Source organism: Crocodylus siamensis, chromosome 2, assembly GCF_052110815.1.
Source record: "Crocodylus siamensis isolate JL-2025a chromosome 2, ASM5211081v1, whole genome shotgun sequence".
NCBI lineage: Eukaryota > Metazoa > Chordata > Crocodylia > Crocodylidae > Crocodylus > Crocodylus siamensis.
This window is the reverse complement of record NC_143396.1, coordinates 10,914,152-10,937,580: the sequence shown is the minus strand read 5'-3', so window position 1 is coordinate 10,937,580 and position 23,429 is coordinate 10,914,152. Positions and strand designations below refer to the sequence as shown.

Here is a 23,429-nt window from a genome sequence, read left to right as displayed (position 1 = left end):
TTCCCTTGATACGGAGATCGGAGCAATGCCTGCCTTCAAATCAGAGGCTCGAGAGACATTTTCCTCTTTATTATCGTGCTTTTTTCCCCCTCCTGTGGATTGCAAGAAATGACAACCTCACATTGCCTGCAATTCCCACCCCTTCCCTTTCAGGTGTCGAGTGTGTAGTGGTGCGGTGAAAGGGTGGCAATTCTCTGCACAAACAGAGCTGATTTTCCATTCAGGTGTCAAGCGTTCGCCCCCGCGCCTCTGCCGGTCCCTCGGAGAAGCTCTTTGATGAGTAGCAGCATTCGGTGGGTTTTTAATGTATGGTTTTGCTCGAAGCGCTTTGTACAAACAGCGTGGCAGGTTTGGTAACATGCGGTGTCTCAAGAATTTGAGATGGGATCCGGTGGGAGATGCCTGCCTTTTTTTTTCCCCCTTGGTCACCTGCAAAACCAGCCTAAGATTGGAGTCAGGGTGCCAGCACCTCCTGGTTTTGCTAAGGGGTTGGACACTGGAAGGCAACCGGCATCCTGGGCTGCTTGGGTAGAAGCGATGCCAGCACATGGAGGGCAGTGATTCCTCCCCTCTATTCAGCACTGGGGAGGCCACATCTGGAGTCCGGTGTCCAGCTGTGGGCCCCCACTGCAGAAAGGATGTGGACACATTGGAGAGAGTCTAGAGGAGTGCTCCAGGTTTGGGGGCCGGGGGACATGGTTTCTGAGGGAACTGATTGAGTCTGGAGAAGAGAAGACCGAGGGGGGGTTGAATAGCAGCCATCACCTCCCTGCAGGGGGGCTGCAAAGAGGCTGGAGCTGGGCTGGTCTCAGTGGGGGCAGACGACAGGACAAGGAGCAATGGGCTCAAGCTGCAGCAAGGGAAGTTGAGGTTGGATATTAGGAAAAACCCTCGCACACAGAGGGTGGTGAAACACTGGAACAGGTGGTGCAGTCTCCATCCTTGGAGGTGTTTAAGCCCCAGGTAGACAAAGCCTTGGCTGGGATGCTGTAGTTGGGGCTGGTCCTGCTTGGAGCTGGGGGTTGGACTAGATGTGGCCTCCGGAGGTCCATCTCTTCCCACCCTCCTTGTCTATGAATGTAGACCACTGGGCAAGCCATTCCCTGTTATGCACTGGTGAAGTGGACACGTGTAACCCAAAGCACCTCCAGGTTCTTCCTGTTTCATGCAAGGTAATGTTTGCTCTGAGCCGTGACGGGGCCGTGGCCCATCCACCTCCTTACCTCTGACCACACTTCTGAGCTCCCCAGTGGGTGGCAAACATTCGATCCGTGCGTGCTCCACAGTGGTGACCTGAAATGAATCCACACGACAACCCGTGGAGACCTCCTGCGTGCGACTTACTCCGCCCTGTGTCCACCCATGTGCCTCTCAAACCTCCCTCGCTCCCGGGCTGCTGCTGCTGTCGGATGGATGGATGCGTGGATTGACAGCTGCTCTGACGTCGCTCTGCATTGCTAACAGCCTTCAGCATCGAGGGTCCCGGCAGGTCTGATGCAGAAGGCGTGGCCCTCGCTCCCTGCCCCAGAGTCACTAATGCCCCTTTCCTCAGGCGTGGGGCACTTCTTTTAGCCTGCAGTGCGACACACCGTCTCCTCCTAATGCAAGCCACGCATTGTCTGTCAGGAGCCGTACAGACACGGGGCAGCCAGCATGCCTAAAGCCAAGCCGAGTATCCAAGAGCTAGGGGCTGGCAGGGTCCTCGGGCGGTCAGATCTAATCCAACCCCCTGCTCCAGGCAAGAGCAGCCCTGTCTGAACCAGCCCATGCATGTGCTTGTCCAGCTGCTCTTGATCATTTCCAGGCATGAATCACAGGAGCCTAGAGAGACGGGGCTGGGAGGGACCTCCAGAGGCCACGTCCAGTCCAACCCCTGCCTGAGGCAGGATCATCCCCCCTCTTGGGCAGCCTGTTCCAATGCTCGACCACCTTTAGTCACAATGTTCCTCCTCATCTCCAGCCTCAGTTTCCCCTGCTGCAGCTTGAGGCCGTTGCTCCTAGTCCAGAGTTTGGGGTCACGGCATGAGTGCCCTACGCCCTGCTTCATCCAATGGCCTGAGGCAGTGACTGGGGGCACGGACTGGGATGGAAGAGGGGCCTCCTCTCTCATGCAGTCTCGGTGACGCAGGCACTGGGCACCGTGCTCGCACTTGTATCGTAAGGATGGAAGTGGGGAGGGAAAGGCCATACAGCCCAGGTCTCTAGCTAATTGCAAAGTAGCCTGGGGGGTGAGTAGGGCCACCGGCAGATCCAGGGGGTGCATGATGCTGTCGTACCCTGCTTTGATCCCCACTCCGACCAAACTTTATATCTAACTGCCTGAGAGAGGCAGTGGCATTTCTATTCAGGCAGCAGTGAGGGAATCACTTGGCTTCATGGCTTGTTATCATCTCCCAGATTCCTGCTACTCTCTCTCTACTCCACAGGGATGAGCGACCCTTTCTCCTTTTTAATGGTTGTGACATTTTATTATTCAAACTATCCTTTCTTCTGCAGTGTCACTGTCTCTTAGCCATGTCTGGGAATGTCTCTTCTCTTTCCCAGCCCCGTAGGCTGCTTTTAGCTCTAGCTAAAAACCTTCACTCAGGTGTGGTCCTGTGAACTCAGGTGTACAAATGACCAACAGTGATACATTGCATCTGCTGTCAGGATGATTAAGAAGGTGAAATTTTCTTTTATGAATCTGAACGAGAGATGGGCATTTAACTATAATGACTATAAGACTGTTGACTCAATATCTTTGGACTGTTTTGACTCTTTTTTACCTAGTTTGTTGTGTTTAAAATATATATATATAGTTTCATAGTTGGTCAGGTCAGAAGGGACCTGAGCAGATCATCAAGTCCGACCCGCTGCCGTGGCAGGAAAGAGTACTGGGGTCAAACGACCCCAACAAGGTGATTGTCAAGCCTTGTCTTAAAGCCCCCCAGGGCGGGAGCCAGCACCACTTCCCTTGGAAGTTGGTCCCAGACCCTAGCCGCCCTGACCGTGAAGTCGCGCCTCCTGATGTCTAACCTAAACCTGCCCTCTGCCAGCTTGTGACCGTTACTCCTGGTCGCTCTTGGCAGTGCTCAGGGAAACAGGGACTCCCCCAGTGCCTGCTGGTCCCCCCTGACTAGTTTGTAACAGGCCACTAGATCCCCCTCAGCCTTCTCTTGTGGAGGCCGAACAGGTTCAGGTCCCGTCGCCTCTCCTCGTAGGGCCTGCCCTGCTGCCCCTGACCATGCGAGTGGCCTCCTCTGGCCCCTCTCCATGCTGGCCACATCCCTCCTGCAGTGTGGCGCCCAGAACTGGACGCAGTCCTCCAGCTGTGGCCTGACCAGTGTCACATAGAGGGGGAGGATCACCTCCCTGGACCTGCTCGAGATGCATCTGTGGATGCACGACAAGGTGCGGTCAGCCTTCCTGACCCCGTCCGCACACTGCCGGCCCATATTCATCTTGGAGTCAGTGATGACCCCAAGATCCTTTTCGGCCTCCGTGCTGACGAGAAGGGAGTTCCCCAGCCTGTAGGTATGGTGCCACTTCTTCCTCCCCAGGTGCAGCACCTTGCACTTGTCTGTGTTGAATCCCATCCTGTTCTCGTCCGCCCACCCCTGTAACCTGTCTAGGTCTGATTGCAGCCTATTCCTCCCTTCTAGCGTGCCCACATCTTAGTGTCATCAGCAAATGTGAACAGGGTGCTTTTTACCCCCTTGTCCAAGTCACAGATGAAGATGTTGAGCAGCGCGGGCCCGAGGACCGAGCCCTGCGGGACCCCCCTGCCCACGTCCCTCCAGGTCTTAAACACCCCATTGGAGCCGGGTCCCAGGGCGGGGGCTAGATCTCCATTGCTTGGGGTTTTCAAGCCCAGACCTTTGGCCACATACAGGTTCCTGGGTCTGGTATGTGGTGGCAGGGGGAGATCCAGCGGCATGCGCCCTCCGCACCGTCAGCCTGGACGATGTCACGCTCCGCGCCGGGCCTTGAGCGCTCCTGTTTGACGAGCCCGGAGCGTTTAGCTGCTCCCATCGGCGCCTGGATGGAGGTGGGATCGCATTGGTGCCTCTTGCAGTGAAAGCTGGGTGAGCTAACAGCGGGTCCCCGGAGTGGCGAGGTGCTTAGCGGGGCTGAGGGAGCCCGCGTGCATCTCAGCGAGGCGCCGGGGGGATCAGCCGGAGCCGCACGCTGCAGGTTTAATCACCCGGCAGCCTGCTGCCCTGCCCTTCCCAGCAGGATTCCCGTGGCTCAGACCCAAAGAAAAGCCGTCCCTTATCCCCCAGCTGCTGCTCTTTCATCTCGCATCGTGGCACCCCAGCCTGGATCGGGACCTGTCGTGCTCGGGGCTGTACAAGACAGGGGCCCTGACCCAAGTGCTGATGAGGGGGGCAGGAGAATGAGAGGAGCACAGAGAGAAAGGGAGGTGGCCAGGGTCACCTGGGAGTTTAGTGTCAGTCAGAGGCACGTGGGGGTTGGGAGTGTTTCTCTGCTGTCTGCAAGTCTCCCCCCCCCCGTTTATAGCCAAGAGGCCCCCCACTCGTGCACCGTTTCCTTCTCTCTCTATCGAGACATCCCTTTCTAGTCTCTTTGCTGAATCCGGGCACCAGCAGCTCCCCCCGGTGTGCTTGGGCCTCTCCACCCCACGCCTTGCTGCTCTCCGGTTTTTCCAGCTCGCTCCATGCTGGGTTCAGGTATCCCCAGCTCGCCTCTCCTGTACTAACGAGCGCTAATGTTTTTACTCCATGATTTGCTCAGCTCCTGTTTCTCCCTTTGAATCGGCCTTTCCACACACCGGTCAGCGAAGCCCATTACCCCCGAGGTCCTCGGCGGTGCTGTAGCGTAGCCATAGCTTAGCATAAGACCAGCTCCATCCTCTTTGGAATCGGCTTTTAGGTAATAGCAGCTTCCCCTCCCTGCAGCGGGGCTGCAAAGAGGATGGAGCTGGGCTGGTCTCAGTGGGGGCAGATGGCAGCACAAGGAGCAATGGGCTCAGGCTGCAGCAAGGAAAGTTGAGGTTGGATATTGGGAAAAAATTTCTCACAAGCAGGGTGGTGAAGCACTGAGAGAAGTGGTGGAGTCTCCGTCCCGGGAGGTGTGCAAGACCTGGCTAGACAAAGCCTTGGCTGGGATGATGTAGTTGGGGCTGGACTAGATGCGACCCCCTGAGCTCCCTTCCTACCCTCCTTGTCTGTGATTCAGTGATAAATACATCTGAGCATCATCCAAACTCCAACGCTGGGTAGCAGGGCTGTTCATAGCCCTCCGGCCCCTTCCCCGCCTGTCCAGCTGACACTCCTGACCTGAGAACTGGTAAAGCAGGGACTCGCATCAGGGACAAGCCCTCTGGGGCCTCCTCTGGGGGAAAATGCCCAAATCTGGCCAAGCATGCGAGGCTGCAGACGCTCCTGGCAGTGGCGTTGCCCCCTCGGGTGTGAGGCTCTGCACCCCTGGTTGTAACGAGGCCTGGAGCATGACCCAGGGGTGCCGTGGCTCGGACCCAGCCCGTGTCTGCAGAGGGGGCCGCTCGCACCCCTTGGGGCCATCCAGGGAAGGGGCTGAGTTCCTGCAACCTCCATCGGAGGCAGCTGCAGATATCACGTGGCCTCGTTAGCCTTCTCCTACCCAGCAGGCTGCTGGTGATGCCCCCGGCCATCTGCTAGGCCAGGTGCTCCAGTAACGGAGCAGCTTTCCCCTCTAGGTCACGGGCCCTGGCATCTTCCCCGCCAATCCCTCCCGTCCCCCCCTTTCTCCTCTTGCTCGCTCTCCCTGCCCGCCCCCCGCAAAACAGCCTCCGGAGACGCAGAAGGGGAGCGCCGGGGCTCCGTTCATGCCTCTGCTCTGTTCACACGGGTCGTGTGCACGCACCGGTTAATCCTCATCTGCCCCGCAAACTTCGTTACCCCCTTTAATAGGCACCGAGGTGGGAAGTGACTCACCTGCAGCGGCGAGGGGTTGAATCCTTGCTCCCTGACTCCTCAGCCCAGCTGCCGGGACCCCTGCCCCGATCTCCCCTGGCTGGACCCTGATGGGTGCTGCGCCCTTGCAGCTGCCTTTGACCTTGGCATGAGCTGCAGGAGCTCAGCCCCTCCTGGACTCCTCTTTCCTAAACTGACCCGGCCTGACCTCTTTCTCGCCTCATTTACAAGCTCCTCCACACCCCTCCTCATCCTCACTGCCCTTCTTTGCACTTTCTCCAGGTCTTCTCTCTCCTTGTGGAGCTGCAGGGACCAGAAAAAGGAATTTCCCCACATTTACCCTGTCTAATTTATCCCAGGACAAAGTGCAGGCGTTCAGATCTCCACCTCTGTCATCTCAGGACAAACCAGACATTTGGATGCTGGGATCCTTTGACCCCAGCTGACTTCCTGCCCCTGGGGCAGGGGGCTGGCCCCGATGATCTCCCGAGGTCCCTTCCAGCCCTGATGTCTGTGAAATCTGTGAAACCCTAAAAAAGGTCCCCAGGATAAGAAGCACTAATGGTTTGTCCCAGGACATCATGAAGCGCATCTGGATGGCATCAATGGCAGAAAAGAGGCAGCGCATTCAAACACTCACAAAACCCTGATAAAAAGGGTGGTAGGTGTACTTACCAGTCTCCAGATCTTTCTGTTCCAGGGCAAACACAGGCACAGCTTGTCCCGGGACAAATGCAACATGAGTTGCTGGCCTTAGGCTTAAAGCTGTGGTGATGGTGTATTCCCAGAACAGAGGCAATCGTGTTCTTCTGGATGGTGGGATGCGACTTCAGGAAACAAGGGTGTTGGACCGGAGATAGCTGTTTGGGTTGTCGGAGCAAGTCCTCTACGGTCGTAGGCTGTGACTTCACCTCCAGTGCACACGTGTGTGTGTAATGCCAAGTGCATGGCTGAACTTGCCCACATTCATGCTATCTCCAGGGTCTTGCCCCTGCAATCAGGCTCAGCCCCACGCTGCACTGGGGCAGGAAGGGATTTCCCCCCTGCTCAGACTGGTCTGGACTGGGGGGTTTTGCCTTCCTCTGCAGCGGGGGCACGGCCTCGGCCTGGGGTCTCTCAAGCAACTATTAACCCCCTTTGCAGCAGCAGGACGTTGGCTGCCGCGGGCCCCCTGCGTTCCCTGTGGCAGGGTCGGGGGTGATGTCTTGGGCTGTGTCAGGGTTGCTGGTAGTTTTACAAAGAGTTTCGACAGTGGGTTTGTCTGGGCTGGTTTGGACAGAGCTGATCCTGGCTGAGGGGGGGCTGGACTAGCTGTGACCTCTGGAGCTCCCTTCCAGCCCCGCGGCTCTGGGATCTCGTGACCTGAGCTGATGGGAGGACGGAGCAAGGTCAGGACATACGGAACAGTTCCTGTTGGTGGCTGGGGCTTGCTCCAGGCATTTGGGCTTGCAGATCTTGGGCTGGGACCCGTATGCCCACTTGATGGGGTCTCCACTCAGACACTGTCCATCCATCCATCCATCCATCCGTCTATCTTCTCCGCCTGCTGTGCTCCGCATCTGCTCCAACAGGCAGACCCCCTAGTACTGGGGCTATCTGTTGGGATCTTGCCCCCCACCCTGCCCCCATCTGTGGCTGCCTCAGAGCATTTTGGGACTCTGCATCCCCTGAAATGCGATGCCATATTGCTGCCAGCCACCCCTGGGAGTTCCCACACGTGGGCTCGGGAGCCGAGCCTGGCACAGGGCGTTGTGGGGCTCCTGCCCTGTTGTTGTCTGCAGCCGTGAGATCTGGGGAGCTTGCACACGCCAAGGAGCGCGCTGTGGGATAGTCAGGTGGGGCCTTTTGCTTCCTTGCAGCAGCAGGGGTTGGCACAGCTCCGGCTGGACGTGAGCGAAGGGCCCCTGGATGCCCACGTATAGAAGAGCATCTCTGCCTGAGGCCTGAGAAGTTCATGACAGTGCTGGGAGGAGGTAGCTGTGGCTGGGGGGTTGCTCCTGCAGCTTGTTTAGAACAACCCCCACGGGATGCTGCCTTCCAGGGACCGAGCGACTGACTCTGCTTTCCCCCGTCTTGTACGCAGGCTACAGTGTGAAGTGCGAGTACACCGCTCACAAGGAAGGAGTCCTTAAGGAGGAGATGGTCCTCGCCAGTGAGACCAGTGACAGCACCTGCGTGAAGGTGGTGGTCCAGGCCCGGGTCATGGGTAGGTACCGGGGGACTTAGCTCAGCTCCGTGTAGTGACTGCGGCTAGGGTCCCCCCAGATGGGCATGGATGCACGGAGCCTCTGCTAACCCACAGCTCCTCTGTCATTGCCTGGCAGTGCCCTCGGGGCCCTGGTCTCACCTGTGCCAGGCTGCGGGGCATCCCTGGGGATCCAGTCTGGTGCCCTGCGGCTGCATGCATGGAGTCGACGGGATTGTGCTGCATCTGTCTCTCTCCAGGCTGAGAGGCTGTGAGCAATGGCAGTTTCTCCCCTCATCCTGCTCTGGGCAGTGCTGAGATTCCTGCACTGGCACCACGGTGCTAGGCCGTGAGTGCCAGTCCAGCTCCAGCTCGTGCCTTGGGAGCGGATGTGATGGTGGCCAGCTGCCCGGGGGCAGTGGGAAGGAGATGCACGCAGGTTGGGGAGGTCCCGGGGATGGGGAAGGAAGAAGCAGCAGAGAGAGAGCTGAGCCAGCCGCAACTCCCCTCCCCATCTGCCAGCCTGCTTCACCCGTCCCTTAGCCTAGCGCTGCACCGGGGCCTCCAGGCTGAATCCCAGGAGTGACAGTCACGGCCAATGCAGCCCTACAGGACTGGCCACCATCTGATCCTCACCATGGAGGGTATGTGCCCATCTCCGTGGGGTTAGACCCGGCGTGGCTCTGGGTATCACAGGCTCTCTGGTGTCAGCTCGGGGGAGCAGCAAGGGTCTCAGAGTGGGGTTCCTGCCATGTCTTTATTGCATGCCTACATGGTGGCAGCCCATGCAGAGGGGCTGGGAGTCGCAGCCCCCGTCACCCCAGTGATCTCTCCCTTCATCTTCTCTCCAGCTGAGTCTCGTGCTACTAGGGTTTGGAGCATCTCATGTCGGACAGTCCTGGGATAACCCACGCGTCTTTATAGTTTCATAGTTTCATAGTAGCTAGAGTCGGAAGGGACCTAGGTAGATCATCTAGTCCGACCCCCTGCCTTGGCAGGAAAGAGCACCGGGGTCAGATGACCCCGGCAAGGTGCTCATCTAACTTCCTTTTAAAAATCCCCAGGCTAGGAGCCTGCACCACTTCCCCTGGAAGCCGGTTCCAGGCCCTAGCCGCCCTGACTGTGAAGTAGCGCCTCCTAATATCTAATCTAAACTTACCCTCCGCCAGCTTGTGACCGTTATTCCTGGTCACTCCTGGCAGCGCACGGGGGAACAGGGACTCCCCCAATACCTGCTGATCCCCCCGACCAGTTTGTAGCAGGCTACAAGGTCCCCCCTTAACCTTCTCTTGTGGAGGCTAAACAGGTTCAGGTCCCGTAGCCTCTCCTCATAAGGCCTGCCCTGCTGACCCCTGATCATACGAGTGGCCTCCTCTGGACTCTTTCACTGCGTCCTGGCAGTGCAGTGTGGAATCGGAGACAACGAGGGTTGGAGGGGACCTCGGGAGGCCACATCTAGTCCAACCTCCTACTGAAAGCAGGACCAGCCCCAACTCCATCATCCCAGCCAAGGCTTTGTCTAGCCGGGTCTTAAACATCTCCAAGGATGGAGACTGTATCACCTCTCTGGGGAGCCTGCTCCACTGCTTCACCACCTTCCTCGGGAGAAAGTTTTTCCTAATATCCAGCCTCAACTTCCCTTGCTGCAGCTTGAGCCCGTTGCTCCTTCTGTCATCTGCCCCCACTGAGACCAGCCCAGCTCCATCCTCTTTGCAGCCGGCCTGCAGGGAGGGGAAGGCTGCTATTCAATCCCCCTCGGTCTTCTCTTCGCCAGACTCAGTCAGCCCATTTCCCTCAGCCTCCCCTCACCAGTCCTGTCCCCCAGCCCCTCAAACATTTTCGTTGCCAGTTCTCCAATGTGTCCACATCCTTTCTGTAGTGGGGGCCCACAGCTGGACACCGGACTCCAGATGTGGCCTGCCCAGTGCCGAAGACAGGGGAAGGATCACTTCCCCCACATCTGCTGGCGACGCTTCTGAGGCTGTTTTGTGAATAGGGAAGAAGCTTCTGGGCTGGGGGTAGCTGCCGGTCTGGGCACGGCCAGGGAAGGTGAGGCCTGTCAGCAGGGAGTTTGCACCCCACTGCAGGAGATTCACACAAGGAAATGCCACTGATTGCCACCCTCTGCATGCCCAGGAGGTGCCTCCGGGTGAACCCAAAGCTGTCCCAGGTTTGGGGCTTCAGACGAGGTTCTGCTTCACTCCTCATCTTTCATCTCCTTCCTCCCATGTCCCAGCACAGTTGCTTTCTTGATCACTGCTGGCCGCCAGGATAGACACATCCTGAATTTAGGCGCTTTGAGACATGGGGCTGGAAGGCGCCTGCAGAGGTCACACGTAGTCAGAGCCCTGCCTGAGGCAGGATCGGCCCTGTGCAAATCAGCGTGGACAAACCATCATCTAAACTCTTTGTAAAATGGCCGTCAGGGCACACACTTTGCACCCGACTCCGCCACAGGGAAAGCAGGGGAGCCGTGGCAGCCAACATCCTGCTTTCGTAAAAGGTTAAATAGATGCTGCAGTGATCCCAGGCAGAGGCCGTGCCCCAGCCACAGAGGAAGGCAACCCCCCTTCTCCCTTCTCCCCACCCCCAGTCCAGACCAATCTGACCAGGGAGGAAAATCCCTTCCCGACCCCAAACAGCATGATGATAATTCCTCTTCCTCCCAGTGCACGTTCCCTTGTGCTCACCAGCATTGCCTTCCTCCTTCCTCTGGCCTGACCTTCCCCCCAAGTGCCTTAGTCTTCTCTCTGGCCTCTATCCTAATCAGTCTTGCGTCGTCTAGGCATCTTGCTCGCTGCATTTTTTTTTTTTAAATCAGCTTTTTTAAACAAAATCCTGCCTAATTCTGAGCAGAGCGAACTTTGACCCGGCTTCTCCGCTCAGAGCTGTTTGCCAGGAATGAGAGACCGTGACATTCATTTTGTGTTGCCCGATTTACCAGTGGTGATTAGAGCCATGGGTTAGTCACCTTGTTACCCCATTTTTGCATCTCTTTTGTCTTCATCCGTCTCGTTTTCATTGACTTCTCTGAAGCGCGTGAGACCCGGAAGAGAACCAGCGACTGCTCCTTTCCCGTGTCGCGCGAAGCCGGCCTGTTTTCACAGTCAGAGGTTGTTTCGCCTGTCTCATGCAAGCTCTTCATTCACCTCTGCCTCCAAGCATGCCGTGACCCCTTTCCCCGTGACTCGTTGCTGCTGTTTGGTCAGCAGTGACATTACAGTGTGAGAGGATCGGTTTCCCAGGACTGTCATCCTGCTATCTTTCCCAGCCCAGTCCTGGAACGGGAAGGGGAAGCGGTAATTTAATATCCATGGCAAGTAGGAGAACAAACAGGTGGGGTGTATGGTCAGTTTTATTGTTAGGGAATTTTGATAGGGCATTTAGCTGCATTGGGGTTGCTGCTTGTGGCTGGGGAGCCTGGTGCTAATAGCACCGAGGTCGCAGGTTCAGTGCCCGGTTGGACTAGGTGATGGCTTGAGGTCCTTTCCAGCCTCACTTCTCTGTGATATGATCTGATTCAGCCTGGCAGGGTGCTCCGAGGGCTTTGTTAGCGGGGAGATTTCTCATCCCTTCTCTCCTGGTGTGGTCGGTGCTCCCTCTCGCGTCCGTCGCAAGAGCAGCATCTTCCTTCTTCAGCAGCAAAGAGCGGTCCCGATTCAAGTATTGCCGGGTGTCTAGCGCGAGGTGTTGAAGTCTCACGGGTCAGACCCATGGCCCCTCTAGCCCTGCGTCCCGTCTCCAGCAGAAGGATGCCATAGAGGGAGAGCACTGAAGCAGATGTCACTGGAGTCACCCAGCCCCTATGCAATAGCCTCTGGCATCCAGTGTGATTGCATTAGAGATGCCAAAGGAAACATCTCCAATCGCTTTCTTCAACAACCATGAATGTGCCCAGCCTCTTGCCGACCCTGGCTGTGCTCTCTGCCTCCACCCCGTCCCGGCACAGTGAATTCCACAAATGGCTTAAAAAAACCAACACTTTCTTATTAGTTGTAAACCTGTTACCTGCACATTTCAGCCGGGCCCCCTGGTTTTAGTGTTTTGGGACTTGGGGGACAACAGGTCCCTGTTCCCTTGGTCCACATCCTTCAGGATTGCGTGGACCTTTTAGCTAGTCCCCCTTCTCCTTTCCAGACTGAAGAGTCCTGGTCTTTTCAGTCGATTGCTCCAGGCCCCTGGTTATTTTGGTCACCCTTCTCTGGACCATTTTTAAGGTCCATTAAAGGAGACTGAAACTGGACCTCATGCTCTCCACCTTAGCCCGGTTCTCCGTGCACGGCTGGAGGCAGCAAGGTGCAGGGACAAGGCAGCAGACTGGGAAGTGAGATGCTCTCTGCTGACGTGCGTTGGGACCCCGAGCGTGTCCGACTCACTCTCATTCCCTGTGTCTCATCTCTGTACGTGGTAAGCACCTGGGAGCAGGAACTTATGAGGTGTCCGGACGGCACCTGGTTCCCCGAACTCCTCCCTGGGGCTCCCGGGCCTTGCTGCTGTTTACTGAGCAATGGGTGCAGTGGGCTGACGTGGAGATCTGTGTTGCCTAAGCTGAATAGGAGCCAATGGTGTGCAAGGAAAGCCAGTTGCATCCGGGGCTGTATTAACAGCAGCATCACTTGCAAAGTGATCTCCCTTCTGTCTTGCAGATCGTCACCACGGCACGCCCATGCTGCTGGAAGGCGTGCGGTGCATCGGGGCCGAGCTGGAGTACGACTCGGAGCAGAGCGACTGGCTCGGGTTCGACTAGCTGCGGCCAGGACCCCTCCCCACTCCACAACCCCCCGGTCCTTTTTCATTTGGAAATTTAAGCTTGCATTGGGAACACGGGCCCGGTGGGGACCAGCAGCAGGGCTCTGCCTGCGCGCGGCTGGTGGTCACCCATGGAGCTTGTGCTGGGAGGTCTGGGCGCTGCGCTCATCTCTCTGCACCCAACACACACCAGAGGCTGCTGGGAGGGGGCTTTTAAAGGCCACGGGGGCTGGGGCGAGACCTGAGACTGGCAGGGTTTTCTTTTCAGCCTTAAAACTCCACTCTCTGGGTGCCTGCCATGTACATGCCTCCTGTCTATCAGCGTCTTATCTCGTCACACAGGGTGGGTCATTCAGTCCTCCTCTCCGGCCGTCTGTCACACATGCACGGCTTGGCATACACGCATGCTAGGTTTCCGTGGCTATATATGTGTGTGTGTGTGTGTGTGTATATATATATATATATATATATATATATACACACACACACACGTATATGTAAGAAAAGCAAAGCCTGTAAAGCAAAGGAGCCTCTTCTCCAGCCAGCTCCATGTCACATGTGGCCTGCTTGGTACATACATGTGCCAGGTTTCCACAACTACCCTTATATCTATCTAGATATAGAAATAGATATTTATACAGCTAGCTAGCTAGCTACCTGCATATATATCGAGAGAGAGATAGAAATATATATAGATATATGTATAGATCTAGATATCTATAGATCTATAGATACATCTAGATATATCTAGACAGACATCTATCTATCAATCATATTACTTCGATCTACCACATTACTTTTATCTGTTTTGTCTGTCTATTGTAATAGTTTGGTCTATCGCATTACTGCTTTCTTTCTTTCTTTCTTATTATTTCAGTCTATTACATTACTTTTATCTATCTATGTATCTATCTATTGATAGACTTAGATTTATCTATATACCTCTATAGATACGTATAATGGCAGTTGTGACAGCTCTGACGTACGTATGTAAGAAAAGCAAAGCCTCTGGTACCATTAGCATGTCCTTCCTGGCTGCCGTGCCCAGGGGGTGGGCTGTGGGTCCCTGTAGCTGTGTGCGCTTGGATGAATCGCTGGTGCTTGGGCGCGGTGGGCTTTCCCCCAGCCGGGTGTCTGCCGCCTCCAGGAAACACAGGAGGCAGGACTTGTTGCAAGCCATACCGTGTCTTGACTAGGGACCGTTTAGGAGCAGTGCCTGCTCTCTCCCGCGCGCTCTTTCTGCTGCTGCCGCCATTCATTTTGTTGAGTTTCGTTCTCCGTGAGCTCTCCCGCGGCCCAGCTGACGGCTCGGGGCTGGATTCTGGTCCCGGCTGCAGCCCTGCCCCTCTGGAGCTTCGGATGAGCCGGCTCCAGGCCGACTCCCTGGCCCGGGAGCCGCTTGACTCCGGGTGCTCACCACTGCAACCGAGACCAGAAACTGTCCCGTAAAGCTACGTTCCACGCCCCCATACGCCGCCGGGCAGACCCCCTTGAAAACAGCATGCATCTCAGGGTGGGATTTTGCCAGAGGATGAGGTGTTCCAAGAAGCCCAAGGGAATTAGGCACTTGGTACCGGTGGCAGTTGGGTACCTGATACCCTTGGACCCCTCTAAAAATCCCAACCTGACTTTTCCTTTTATTAAATGTCGTCTTGTGTTTTTGTGTGGGTTGTTTTTTTGGTTGTCATTTCGATTTTTTTAAGACACATGGTACAAGGACCAGAGAAGCAGTTTGGTGTGGAAAGCAACAGGAAGATTTATGTGCCTATATGTAAGTGCGTGTGTGCGTATGTGTGTGGTTTCTTTAAAAAAAAAAAAAAAAGACAAAAAATAAAAATCTATAAGGCAGAATAATAAACTTGGGTTGAAACAGTCCAGGCCCCGGCTCGTCTGTCTCTGGTCAGCCCGTGGCTGCTCTCACGAAGATGGGGCTTTTTTTTTCTTCCTCTCTCCGTTGGGGAAAAACGAATATTTAAAAGTTGATTTTTTAAAAAACATTTTGAATAATGAGGTCCTTTCTAGCTTGATTTCACTGCAAATGTTGCGTTGCTACCTAGATAGCCTCTTGCAGCTACCTGTGGGCAATGCTCGTTATTGAGTTATCTGCATTTGTGTAGCATCTGGGAGCCCTTGTAGTGCACCGGGACCCGGCTGCGCTCGGCGCTGTACAGATGCAGGCAATGAGAAGGTCCTTGCCCCAAAGCCAAGAGGGGATGAGCGACAGCAGGTGGAGGCTGGCGCCGATGAGGACTAGCCATGGGTTGTAACCGCCCCAGCTGTTGTGTTGGTTTTCTAGGGTTCGAAGGCATCAGGGTGAAGGCTTAGTAAAGACTTTCTCCCTCCTGCACCCACTGTGGCTTCTGGACATTTATCTTGCTTGAGGAATAGCAGCAAAGTGCACAGATACCCCGGTGATGGGCTGAGGATAGGCCCGTCTTGGAAATACTGGCATGTCCTGAAAGCATTGGGAATGCTTTTGCTATCTGCTCTCCTCCAATAAGTCTTTTATCCATTGCCCTGGGCCTGAGGTGACCAGCGACCCATCCTGGGAGAGAAACTTCTCAGCGGAGAACAGCTCACACAGCATTAAAAACCACTCGACCCCTGGCTGTGCCCCAGGGCTAAGGGGGTGGAAGTGGCATAACTTGCAATCTGTAATGCTCCTGGTTGGCTTTAAACAGATGAGGTAGCCATGTCATTGCAGTCGACCAGACGAAATTCAGCCAGGACGAGTGCAAGGTCCTGCATCTGGGAGGGAATAACTGCAGGCATCGATACAGCCTGGAGAATGACTGTGACTCTGGCGGGGGTTAAGCATTGCAACAGGCCCCTACAGATGTGGTGGAGTCTGCATCCCAGGAGCAGGTTGGACAGACCCTTGGCTGGGCTGGTTTAGCCAGGGCTGCTCCTGCCTGGAGCAGGGGCTGGACTGGATGTGACCCTGTGAGGTCCCTTCCCGCCTGACTCTCCTCTGATCCTACGATGCTCCTGGGAGGCCGTGCATCTCATAGGTAGGACCCAACGGCCCGTTTCCTCCTCCAAGCTGCCGGACCTCGTCCGCCCAGGCATCAGCTTCTCGGGGCTGCTTGTGCAGCGTAGCGCGGGGCTGCAGCACGGCCCTGCAGTGCTCTCGGTCCCTCACCCTTCTAGGACCCTGTGAGACTAACTCATTCACAGAGGCAGGCGCTTTTCCTTGGTCTGCTTGGGTCGGGGGCTGGGGATGGACTGGCGGAGAGGAGGGGTACTAAATTTCTGTATAAAGTCATTTAAATACGAGAAAGGAAGGTCACTGCTGAGAGAAGCAAAGGTGGGTTGAAGAGACCAGAACAAGCAAGTCAACCCATGGAGGGACACGGGGGCAGTAAAAGCAAGTCCAGGGTCAAGGGACAAGACTCTGGAGTCTCAACAGAGACCACGCAGAGCACAACCCAGGCTGCACGTGTAAGCGAAGCCCTCGACTGTCTTCCCCTTTGCTCTGTGCAGCTCAGCCTATTCGATATCGGGGCCCCACCCCAAGCCCCTCTTCATCCAGATGGGATCCCTCTTCAATTTTGCAGCAGGACTAAGACACTGGCCGGTTGAGGACCCTATTCCAGGTGAAAGGCCCAACCCCCAAGACGACAAAGCCCTGGCAAAGCACACCGCCCGGCCCGGCTCCGCGGGAGGATATTATGGTTTATTTTGACTTCCATCGCTTCTCATGCTGTGCTTCGACTGGTTATAAATGCTGTGCCACCCGGGGGCCCCACCGCACCGCCCGGGGGTCTCACCCACCACACGTCAGCAGATGATATAGAAAAATAAAAATTTGGGGCTTACAAAAAATAAAAAAAAAGATATATTTATCGCTGCCATCTGGGAGCGGGGATTCAGGCGGCGTTTCGGTTCGCCACCCTCTCGCCTCGCTGAGCGCTGTCTGACTAGGGGAGAAGTGGCCGGCTCGTAATTCACGGCGTGTTCATTTGAGTAGCCGCGGGCCAGCAAAGTGGTTTTCCTGGGGAGGCGTTGGGCCCGTGGTGGCCTCGTGGCTGGTCGCGGCAGGCGGGCAGCCCCCCGGGACGTGGCTCTGAGCCCGTCTCCCTCGCAGGGATAGTGGGGGGGGGGAGCCATGCTCATAGCCGGCCACGATCCAGCTGCAGTCTGTGGGTATCCTCTATTTGCAGTCCTCGGGTGAGACCCCGGGCCCCAGCAAACATCCATAGGGTGGCAAGGGTCATTCTCACCTCAGCATGCCCCTTGCTGAGACCCCTGAGGGGGATTCGGGGGTGTTAAGATGCAGCAGGTGCGGCGCAGACCACCCCTCCAGCTCCCACCACGGTCGCAGTGGGCTCCCCACGCTCGCCCACCTTTGCAAGTCCACGGAGGGATGTTTCCGGCCCCCAGAGGGTGGGAGCAGCTCGGTCCTGCAGTGATAAACCCACCAGGATGCAGTCACTGGCTTCCAGGTTGGGGCTGGAGGTGGGGGCCACTATCGGGATGCCCCAGGTCGTCCCTGCTCCCCCGGGGCTCAGTTGGACAGGAAGTCGATGGTGGCCCGAACGGTCTTGGCGGTCCTGACGTCCATGGCCGTGACCTTGATCTCCGTGTCCCCGAATTGCATGCTGGTGCGGATCTCGCGGCGGCTCCGCGGGGGGGGGGAGCCCCCATCCTCCAGCGCGTCCAGCTCCAGGCTGATGGTGCCGCATTTGCGCACGCCGGGGTCGGTGATGTAGACCACGTCGTCCGTGGCGCTGCAGTAGACGTTGATGATGATCTTCCGCTGCCCAGCCCGGGCTGGGCAGTAGCTGCGTTGCACCACTTCCCCCAGGGCCACGGACTGGTCGACGGCCACGAATTTCTCGAAGATGTCGGTGCACCAATTCTTGCCCTCCTTCACCAGCAGCTTCTCCCGGGGGTGCTTGCCCTCCACAAACTTGTTGAGCACGCCCACGCCGTAGGTCAGGGGCGAGCGGCGCACCCGCACGATGGTGGGGTCAAGGCCGAAGAGCACGGCGCCCTTGAGGATGGTCAGCCCCACGTCCTGTGGGATGATCACGCGGCACGTGGTGCCAAAGGCCGTCTGCACCGCGTGCTGCAGCATGGCCGACTCGGCAAAGCCCCCCACCAGGAACAGGAACTTGATGCCGTCCACTTCGGGCTTCTTCATGAGGGCGTCTGCGGGGAGAGAGGCAGGTCAGGTCAGGCCGGGGTGGGGGGTGCAATACCCCCTCGCAAGGCGAATCCGCCCCCGCCGCTGCTGCAGGGAGCCACCGAAATGCAAGTGCGTGCCTCGCAGCGAGCCCTGCACCGGTCCTGGGTGGATGCACAGCCTGGGTGGGTACTTCTGCCAACTACCCTCAGCCCCCGGAGTGGGCAGCCCGCGGCCTGCCCTCGCACTTACCAACGTGGCTGATGATCTGGCTGATGGTCGGCTGGAAGAGCTCGTTCATGGCCTCCGCGGACACCCGCAGCATCCCCTGCGACGACCACTTCACCAGGTTCACGCTGAACGGGGGTGGGGGTCAGGTAAGCGGCTTGCCCCGCCTGCCTGCCCCCCCAGTGCTGCACCCTGGAGACCCGCGTGGCTTCCCAGGGAGACCCCCGCCCAGGGCGTCCCCAGCCCCCCCCGGATCGGGTCCGCCGGGCCACACCTGCTCTTCTTGAGCGCGGTCTCCACGTTTTGGCCCCGGTGCTTGCGGTAGAAGTCGATGAAGGAGAAGGGCAGGGAGACGTTGAGGGGGCTGGCGCGGGACGGGGCGGCCGCCCGCTTGCGCGCCTCGAAGGCGATGGTCAGGTCCACCCAGGCGGCCGGGCGCTTGGCCTTGAAGGTAGCAATGAAATCCTCCCCGAAAATCCGGCACAGCAGCTGCTCGAAGGCCAGGTCCACGCCCACGGCGCCATAGGGGCCACCTGCGACGCGCGGGGCTGTTGGGTGAGGCGTGCCCATGCCGGGGGGCGTCCTGGGGGCACCCCCACGCCCCCGACCCCCGTCAGCCTGGCCCCGCTGCTCCCCGAGCCTGGCCCCCTCCCACCGCTGCTGGAAGTGGGCGGGGGTCTGGCCCAGAGTCCCGGGGCTGGCTGGGGAGGGGGTCCCTTATTCACTCAGCCCCCGGGGGATGCATGCGTTTGGTCTCAGCAACTCTTGGCGATGCAAAGCGGCAGCGGGGAGGTAGCCCCAACACCTTTAACGCCAGGTTTGCTTGCAGGTCTGTACCCCCCCCGCTCGAGCCCAACCCTTCAGAGACCCCAAATCCCTCCGAGAAGCCCCTGGGGCAGCCAGTCCCCCTCCGCTGCCGATGTTCACCTCTCTCCCGCTCTGCGGTGCCTCCGCCCTCCTCCGCACAACCCCTCTACGCCACTTGGGCAGTGGTACCCCCATCAGCTGGTGCTCGGCCCCGCTGGAGAAATGCAGCCCTAATCCCACCCCCTTCCCCACGCTCAAGGGTGTATCTGGGCCCCACTCAGGCCACTAGCACCCCTCCCAAAAAACACCCCCGTCATGGATGCAAACGGGACCAGGACTGCAGCATAGGCTGTAAGACCAAAAAGATGCACCCTCTTGGAAAATGCCAGCTCTCCACTTCCCCTCATTTTCGGCTTGCACAAAAATATCGGAGCAATTCTCCTGGTGCAAAGAAGTCAAGAAGAGAAGAGAGGTTTGGACACTTCGGACCCCTCTTTGGCGTCCCCGGGGTTACCTTGCGACCTGTGTTTGCAAAGCTACCAGTGCTGGCACGTGGCCGCTCTCCGGAAAGGCCGCCAAGGCCTCCCGGAGCTGCTGCGGGCCCCGGTTGAGCATCCCAGCCGTGAAGCCACGCGAGCGCGGCCGGTCTCGGCCCACCAGCCGACATCCAGACAGTCAGCAGATGGCACTGCCGGCTGCAGGGCTCGTCCGGGGAGATCCCGGGCTGCTGAAGCCCATGTGCTTTGGGGAGCTTTGTCCTGCTCTTGTTGGCTCCTCTCGGCTGTTTTGCACGGGCTTGGGAAGCAAAACCAGTGCCCCAACCCCCTTTTCAGATCCATGTGTCGGGGGGGTTTAAGCCCCCCCAAGGGGCGCCGGGTGCTGCTGCAGCCCAGGCTGGGGCTGGCACCCGCCCCGCAGGTCTCACCCCCGTGCTCAGGCTCAGCCCCATGCTGCGCTGGGGGATTTCCTCCCTGTTCACATTGTGCTTTAACAGCCTTTTATAGAAGCAGGACATCGGTGGCCACGGCCCCCTGCTTTCCCCCAGGTTTGAACGCGATGTCTAGGGCCGTGTCAGGGTTGGCGGTAGTTTTATGAAGAGTTGAGGTGAGGGTTTGTCTGCTCTGGTTTGGACAGGGCCGATCCTGCCTCGGGCTGGGCTGGACGTGCCCCCGCAGGTGCCTGCCAGACTCGCATCCTGGCCCCTCCGCGTTACCATATTGTACTGCACACAAATCAGCTGCTGGAAACAGGGGTGCACCTTATAAGCGAGGAAGCCATTTCTACTGCAAAAGCCCCGGGTAGGGAAGCCACATGAAAGCTGAGGGGTTTCCGCGCGAGGAGCAGGAGGAGCGGGCTGCCGCCATCCTGCTGCTGCAAAGGGGATTAACAGGTGCCCCAGAGACCCCAGGCCCAGGCCGCGCCCCCACCGCAGAAGAAGGCAAAACCCTCCAGTCCGGACCAGTCTGAGCAAGGGGGAAATCCCTGCCTGCCCCCGCTGCAGCATCGCTCTGAGCCTGAGCGCCGGGCAAGACCCTCTAGCCAGGACCTTGCAGCTTTAAGGGAAGCTCTTATTTTCTTGTTCTGCCTTTTAAAAACGAAGTGCAGCTCCTATTTTGGGGGGGTGGTACATGCTAAATTACGGTACTGCTTTAAGGAGCAAAGGGCAATGGGCGCTGCAAGCCGAGGGGCAGGCGCCAGCCAGCGCGATGGGGGAGATGGGAAAGGGGCAGGATGCGTCTCACCTGAGGCTTTGTAGAGCTCCTTGAGGGTCCCCTGCGGCTGCTCGATCTGGTGCACGGTGAGATCCACCGTCCCGCCCCCGCAGTCGGCCACTATGTAGCGGTCACCTGCAACCAGCAAGGAGGGGGGGTTGTGGGGGGCGCAGTCATGTGCATGCATTGCATTGCATCGTGGGCTGTGCCGAGAGCCTGGGAGATCCTGTCCTGCACCCCCCCACCCCCCTGCCTTGCAAAACTGGGTGTGCAATGAATGACCCCGGCCCGGTGCTGGGGGGCTTTCCTTTGCACTGGACTCTAACAGGTCCTGAGTGCGGCCCCGCTACCTGTCTATGCCCTGATCCCCTCCCGCTTGGTGCAAGGGGCTGTGGGCAGGCGAGATCCCCGGGGGGATGGATCCGTGGCAGGATGCAGGACTTGCTATGGCCCAGAAATCCCCAAAGGGTGAATAGTCCCTCCAGCCAAACCCCAGAGCAGCCACCGGGGATGGGGGGTGTATCCTGAGCTCCCCGCCCCCAGCAGCCAGCATTGATCTGGGCCATCCCCGCCACAGCCTCCAAGGCAAGCAGCTGAGTCCCAGACCCGAGTCGGGGGAGCTGGGAACCACAGAGCATCACGGGACCCCCTGGGGCAGCTCCAGCCCTTTACAGGGGAGCAGCAGCCGAATGGATTTGGGAGCCGTCCCCTTCCCCGGTTCAAGGAGCACGAAGGCCCCGATCCTAGCGCAGCATCATGCACACGCGCCCATGCACATGCACCAGGTTTCCCGGGACGGGCTGGGAGCCAAGAGAAACCAGTGGTTGCTGTCCCCAGCTCCGGACCCCGCTAGGGAAGGGCTTTTACTGCAATAATCCTGTGTCAGTCTTCAGGGGATTTCGCCTCCCCGTAGCCGCCCAGTCGCCTCCCCGCAGACCGGAGCCAGGAGTCTCTGCACTGCCCCTGGAGCTGGGCTCAGCCCTGGGCAGGGAGCTCTGGGCACCCCTATCTCTCCACCTCCTCCCTGCGAGCAGAGGGATGCTCCGAAAAGGATGAGCAGAGCTCAAAACGGGGTGCTGGGAATGCGCTGCTAATTAGCCGTGTTCATTAAGGTGCCCCAGCAGGACTGGGGGCTTGTCCTGTCTGCTCGAGGTTTCTGAGGCAGAGAGAGCATGCAAGCCTAGGAAAGGGGCTTCCCCCGATCCACTGGTTTGCCATCCCCCACCCAGCTCCGTGCCTCAGTTTCCCCTGTTGCTGACTCCATCCAGTGACTGGGTGCAAAGAGCTCTGGAGAAGGTGTCGGAGAAGGGGGAAAGGCACGGTCCAGTTGCAGCAGGGACGAGATGGGGTCAGATCCCAGGTCCCAGCTGGCTGGGCTTTGCTGCACCCCATGACAGCTCTTTCGGGGGTGGCTGGGGCCAGCTGGGGAGGTCCCTACTCAGAGCCCCAGGACCGGCCGGGTGGACCTGCCCGGTGCAGAGAAGCACGGGTGATCTGGAGAGCAGTTGTGATGTCTTTTATCAGACCAACTAAGTTGTTGGAAAAAATGTTCTCTGCAAGCTTTCGGGCACAAGCCCCCTCCTTTAGGCATAGCAAGAGTCTCTCCATGCCTGAAGAAGGGTGTTTGTGCCTGACAGTTTGCAAAGCACATTTTTTCCCATGCAAAATTGACCCGCTAGCTTAGGGCACAGCCAGGCTCGGGGCACCTGACCTGCAATGACCTCCTCCAGCCATTCCCCGCGGATCCCAGAGGACCCGGATTCATTCCCGGTGTCAAGCGCTGGCTGCAGGAGTGTCAGCGGGGGGTAAGGACCAGGGCACCCTCTGCGCGGGATTCGGGACCCGTGTGCCCTCAAGTTTCACACCCCCTCTGCCACAGACTGCCTCCATGGCCTTGGCCATGACCCCTAGACGCTGCAGTGCCTCAGCCCCGTAGCAATCAGGTTTCAGCCTGGAAGCTGGTGGCTCTGTGTCTCTCCCCCCCCCCCCAGAGGGGATCACTGAGGCCCCCCACCCTTCCCGTTCCTACCTGCCTGCATCTCAGACCACAGCTCGCCCACGCCCGACTCCACCAGGAAGGTCCTGCTGTGGCGGGACCGCCGGAGCTGCTCCCGGGCTGCAAGGAGAGAGCAGAGGGGAGAGGCGTGAATGGGGTGGGGACAACGGGAGCCCTCCCCGAGGCCTCTCGGCAGCTCCCAGGGACCCTGAGCCGGAGAGGTGCAAAGCACCCAGTGCTCAGCAGAAAAGGCCCCTAGAGCAGAATCGGGCCCTTACCGATGAGGCTCCTCTGTGCTGGTCCCAGGGCAGCCCCGCACCCCATTGCCATTCAGAGAACGACAGAGATGTGGGGGTCACATCCAGCCCACACCCTGCCTGAGGCAGGATCAGCCCTGTCCAAACCAGCCCGGACAAACCCCGTGTCCAACACAGCACAGTCGCCCCCGCCCCTGCCCCTGCCCCCGGGATACAGGGGGGCCGCAGCCGCCAACGTCCTGGTGCTGCTCAGAGATGCTCAACAGGCCATGCCCCCGCTGCAGAGGAAGGCAAAAGTCCCAAGTCTGAGCCAATCTAACCAAACCTGACCCTAATTTAGCATCCGTCTGACTTTGAGCAAGACCCTCCAGCCAGGACCCTGCGGGGTTGGCGTCAGCAGGAGCACTGGGGTAGCCTGGTCCCACCCCAGCCTGGGCCGCGGCCCCAGGGTCCTCACCCAGTCCGCACCAGCC

The 23,429-nt window shown here is 58.3% G+C and overlaps 2 protein-coding genes across 6 annotated transcripts in view; one reads left to right on the top strand and one right to left on the bottom strand.

Annotated features, from left to right (window-relative positions):
• Nucleotides 1-14,702, top strand: part of ADISSP (adipose secreted signaling protein) — a 79,359-nt gene extending 64,657 nt beyond the window's left edge. For all 3 annotated transcript variants that reach the window (XM_090035168.1, XM_090035170.1, XM_090035167.1), the window contains 2 exons: nucleotides 7,978-8,100; nucleotides 12,726-14,702. In XM_090035168.1, coding sequence (XP_089891294.1) covers nucleotides 7,978-8,100; nucleotides 12,726-12,826 — 224 coding nt within the window. In that variant the 3' untranslated portion in view covers nucleotides 12,827-14,702. The remainder of the gene's footprint in view (nucleotides 1-7,977; nucleotides 8,101-12,725) is intronic.
• Nucleotides 13,677-23,429, bottom strand: part of HSPA12B (heat shock protein family A (Hsp70) member 12B) — a 41,000-nt gene continuing 31,247 nt past the window's right edge. For all 3 annotated transcript variants that reach the window (XM_090035164.1, XM_090035165.1, XM_090035166.1), the window contains 5 exons: nucleotides 22,733-22,819; nucleotides 20,734-20,838; nucleotides 18,459-18,717; nucleotides 18,209-18,312; nucleotides 13,677-17,982 (listed from right to left, as the gene is read on the bottom strand). In XM_090035164.1, coding sequence (XP_089891290.1) covers nucleotides 17,336-17,982; nucleotides 18,209-18,312; nucleotides 18,459-18,717; nucleotides 20,734-20,838; nucleotides 22,733-22,819 — 1,202 coding nt within the window. In that variant the 3' untranslated portion in view covers nucleotides 13,677-17,335. The remainder of the gene's footprint in view (nucleotides 17,983-18,208; nucleotides 18,313-18,458; nucleotides 18,718-20,733; nucleotides 20,839-22,732; nucleotides 22,820-23,429) is intronic.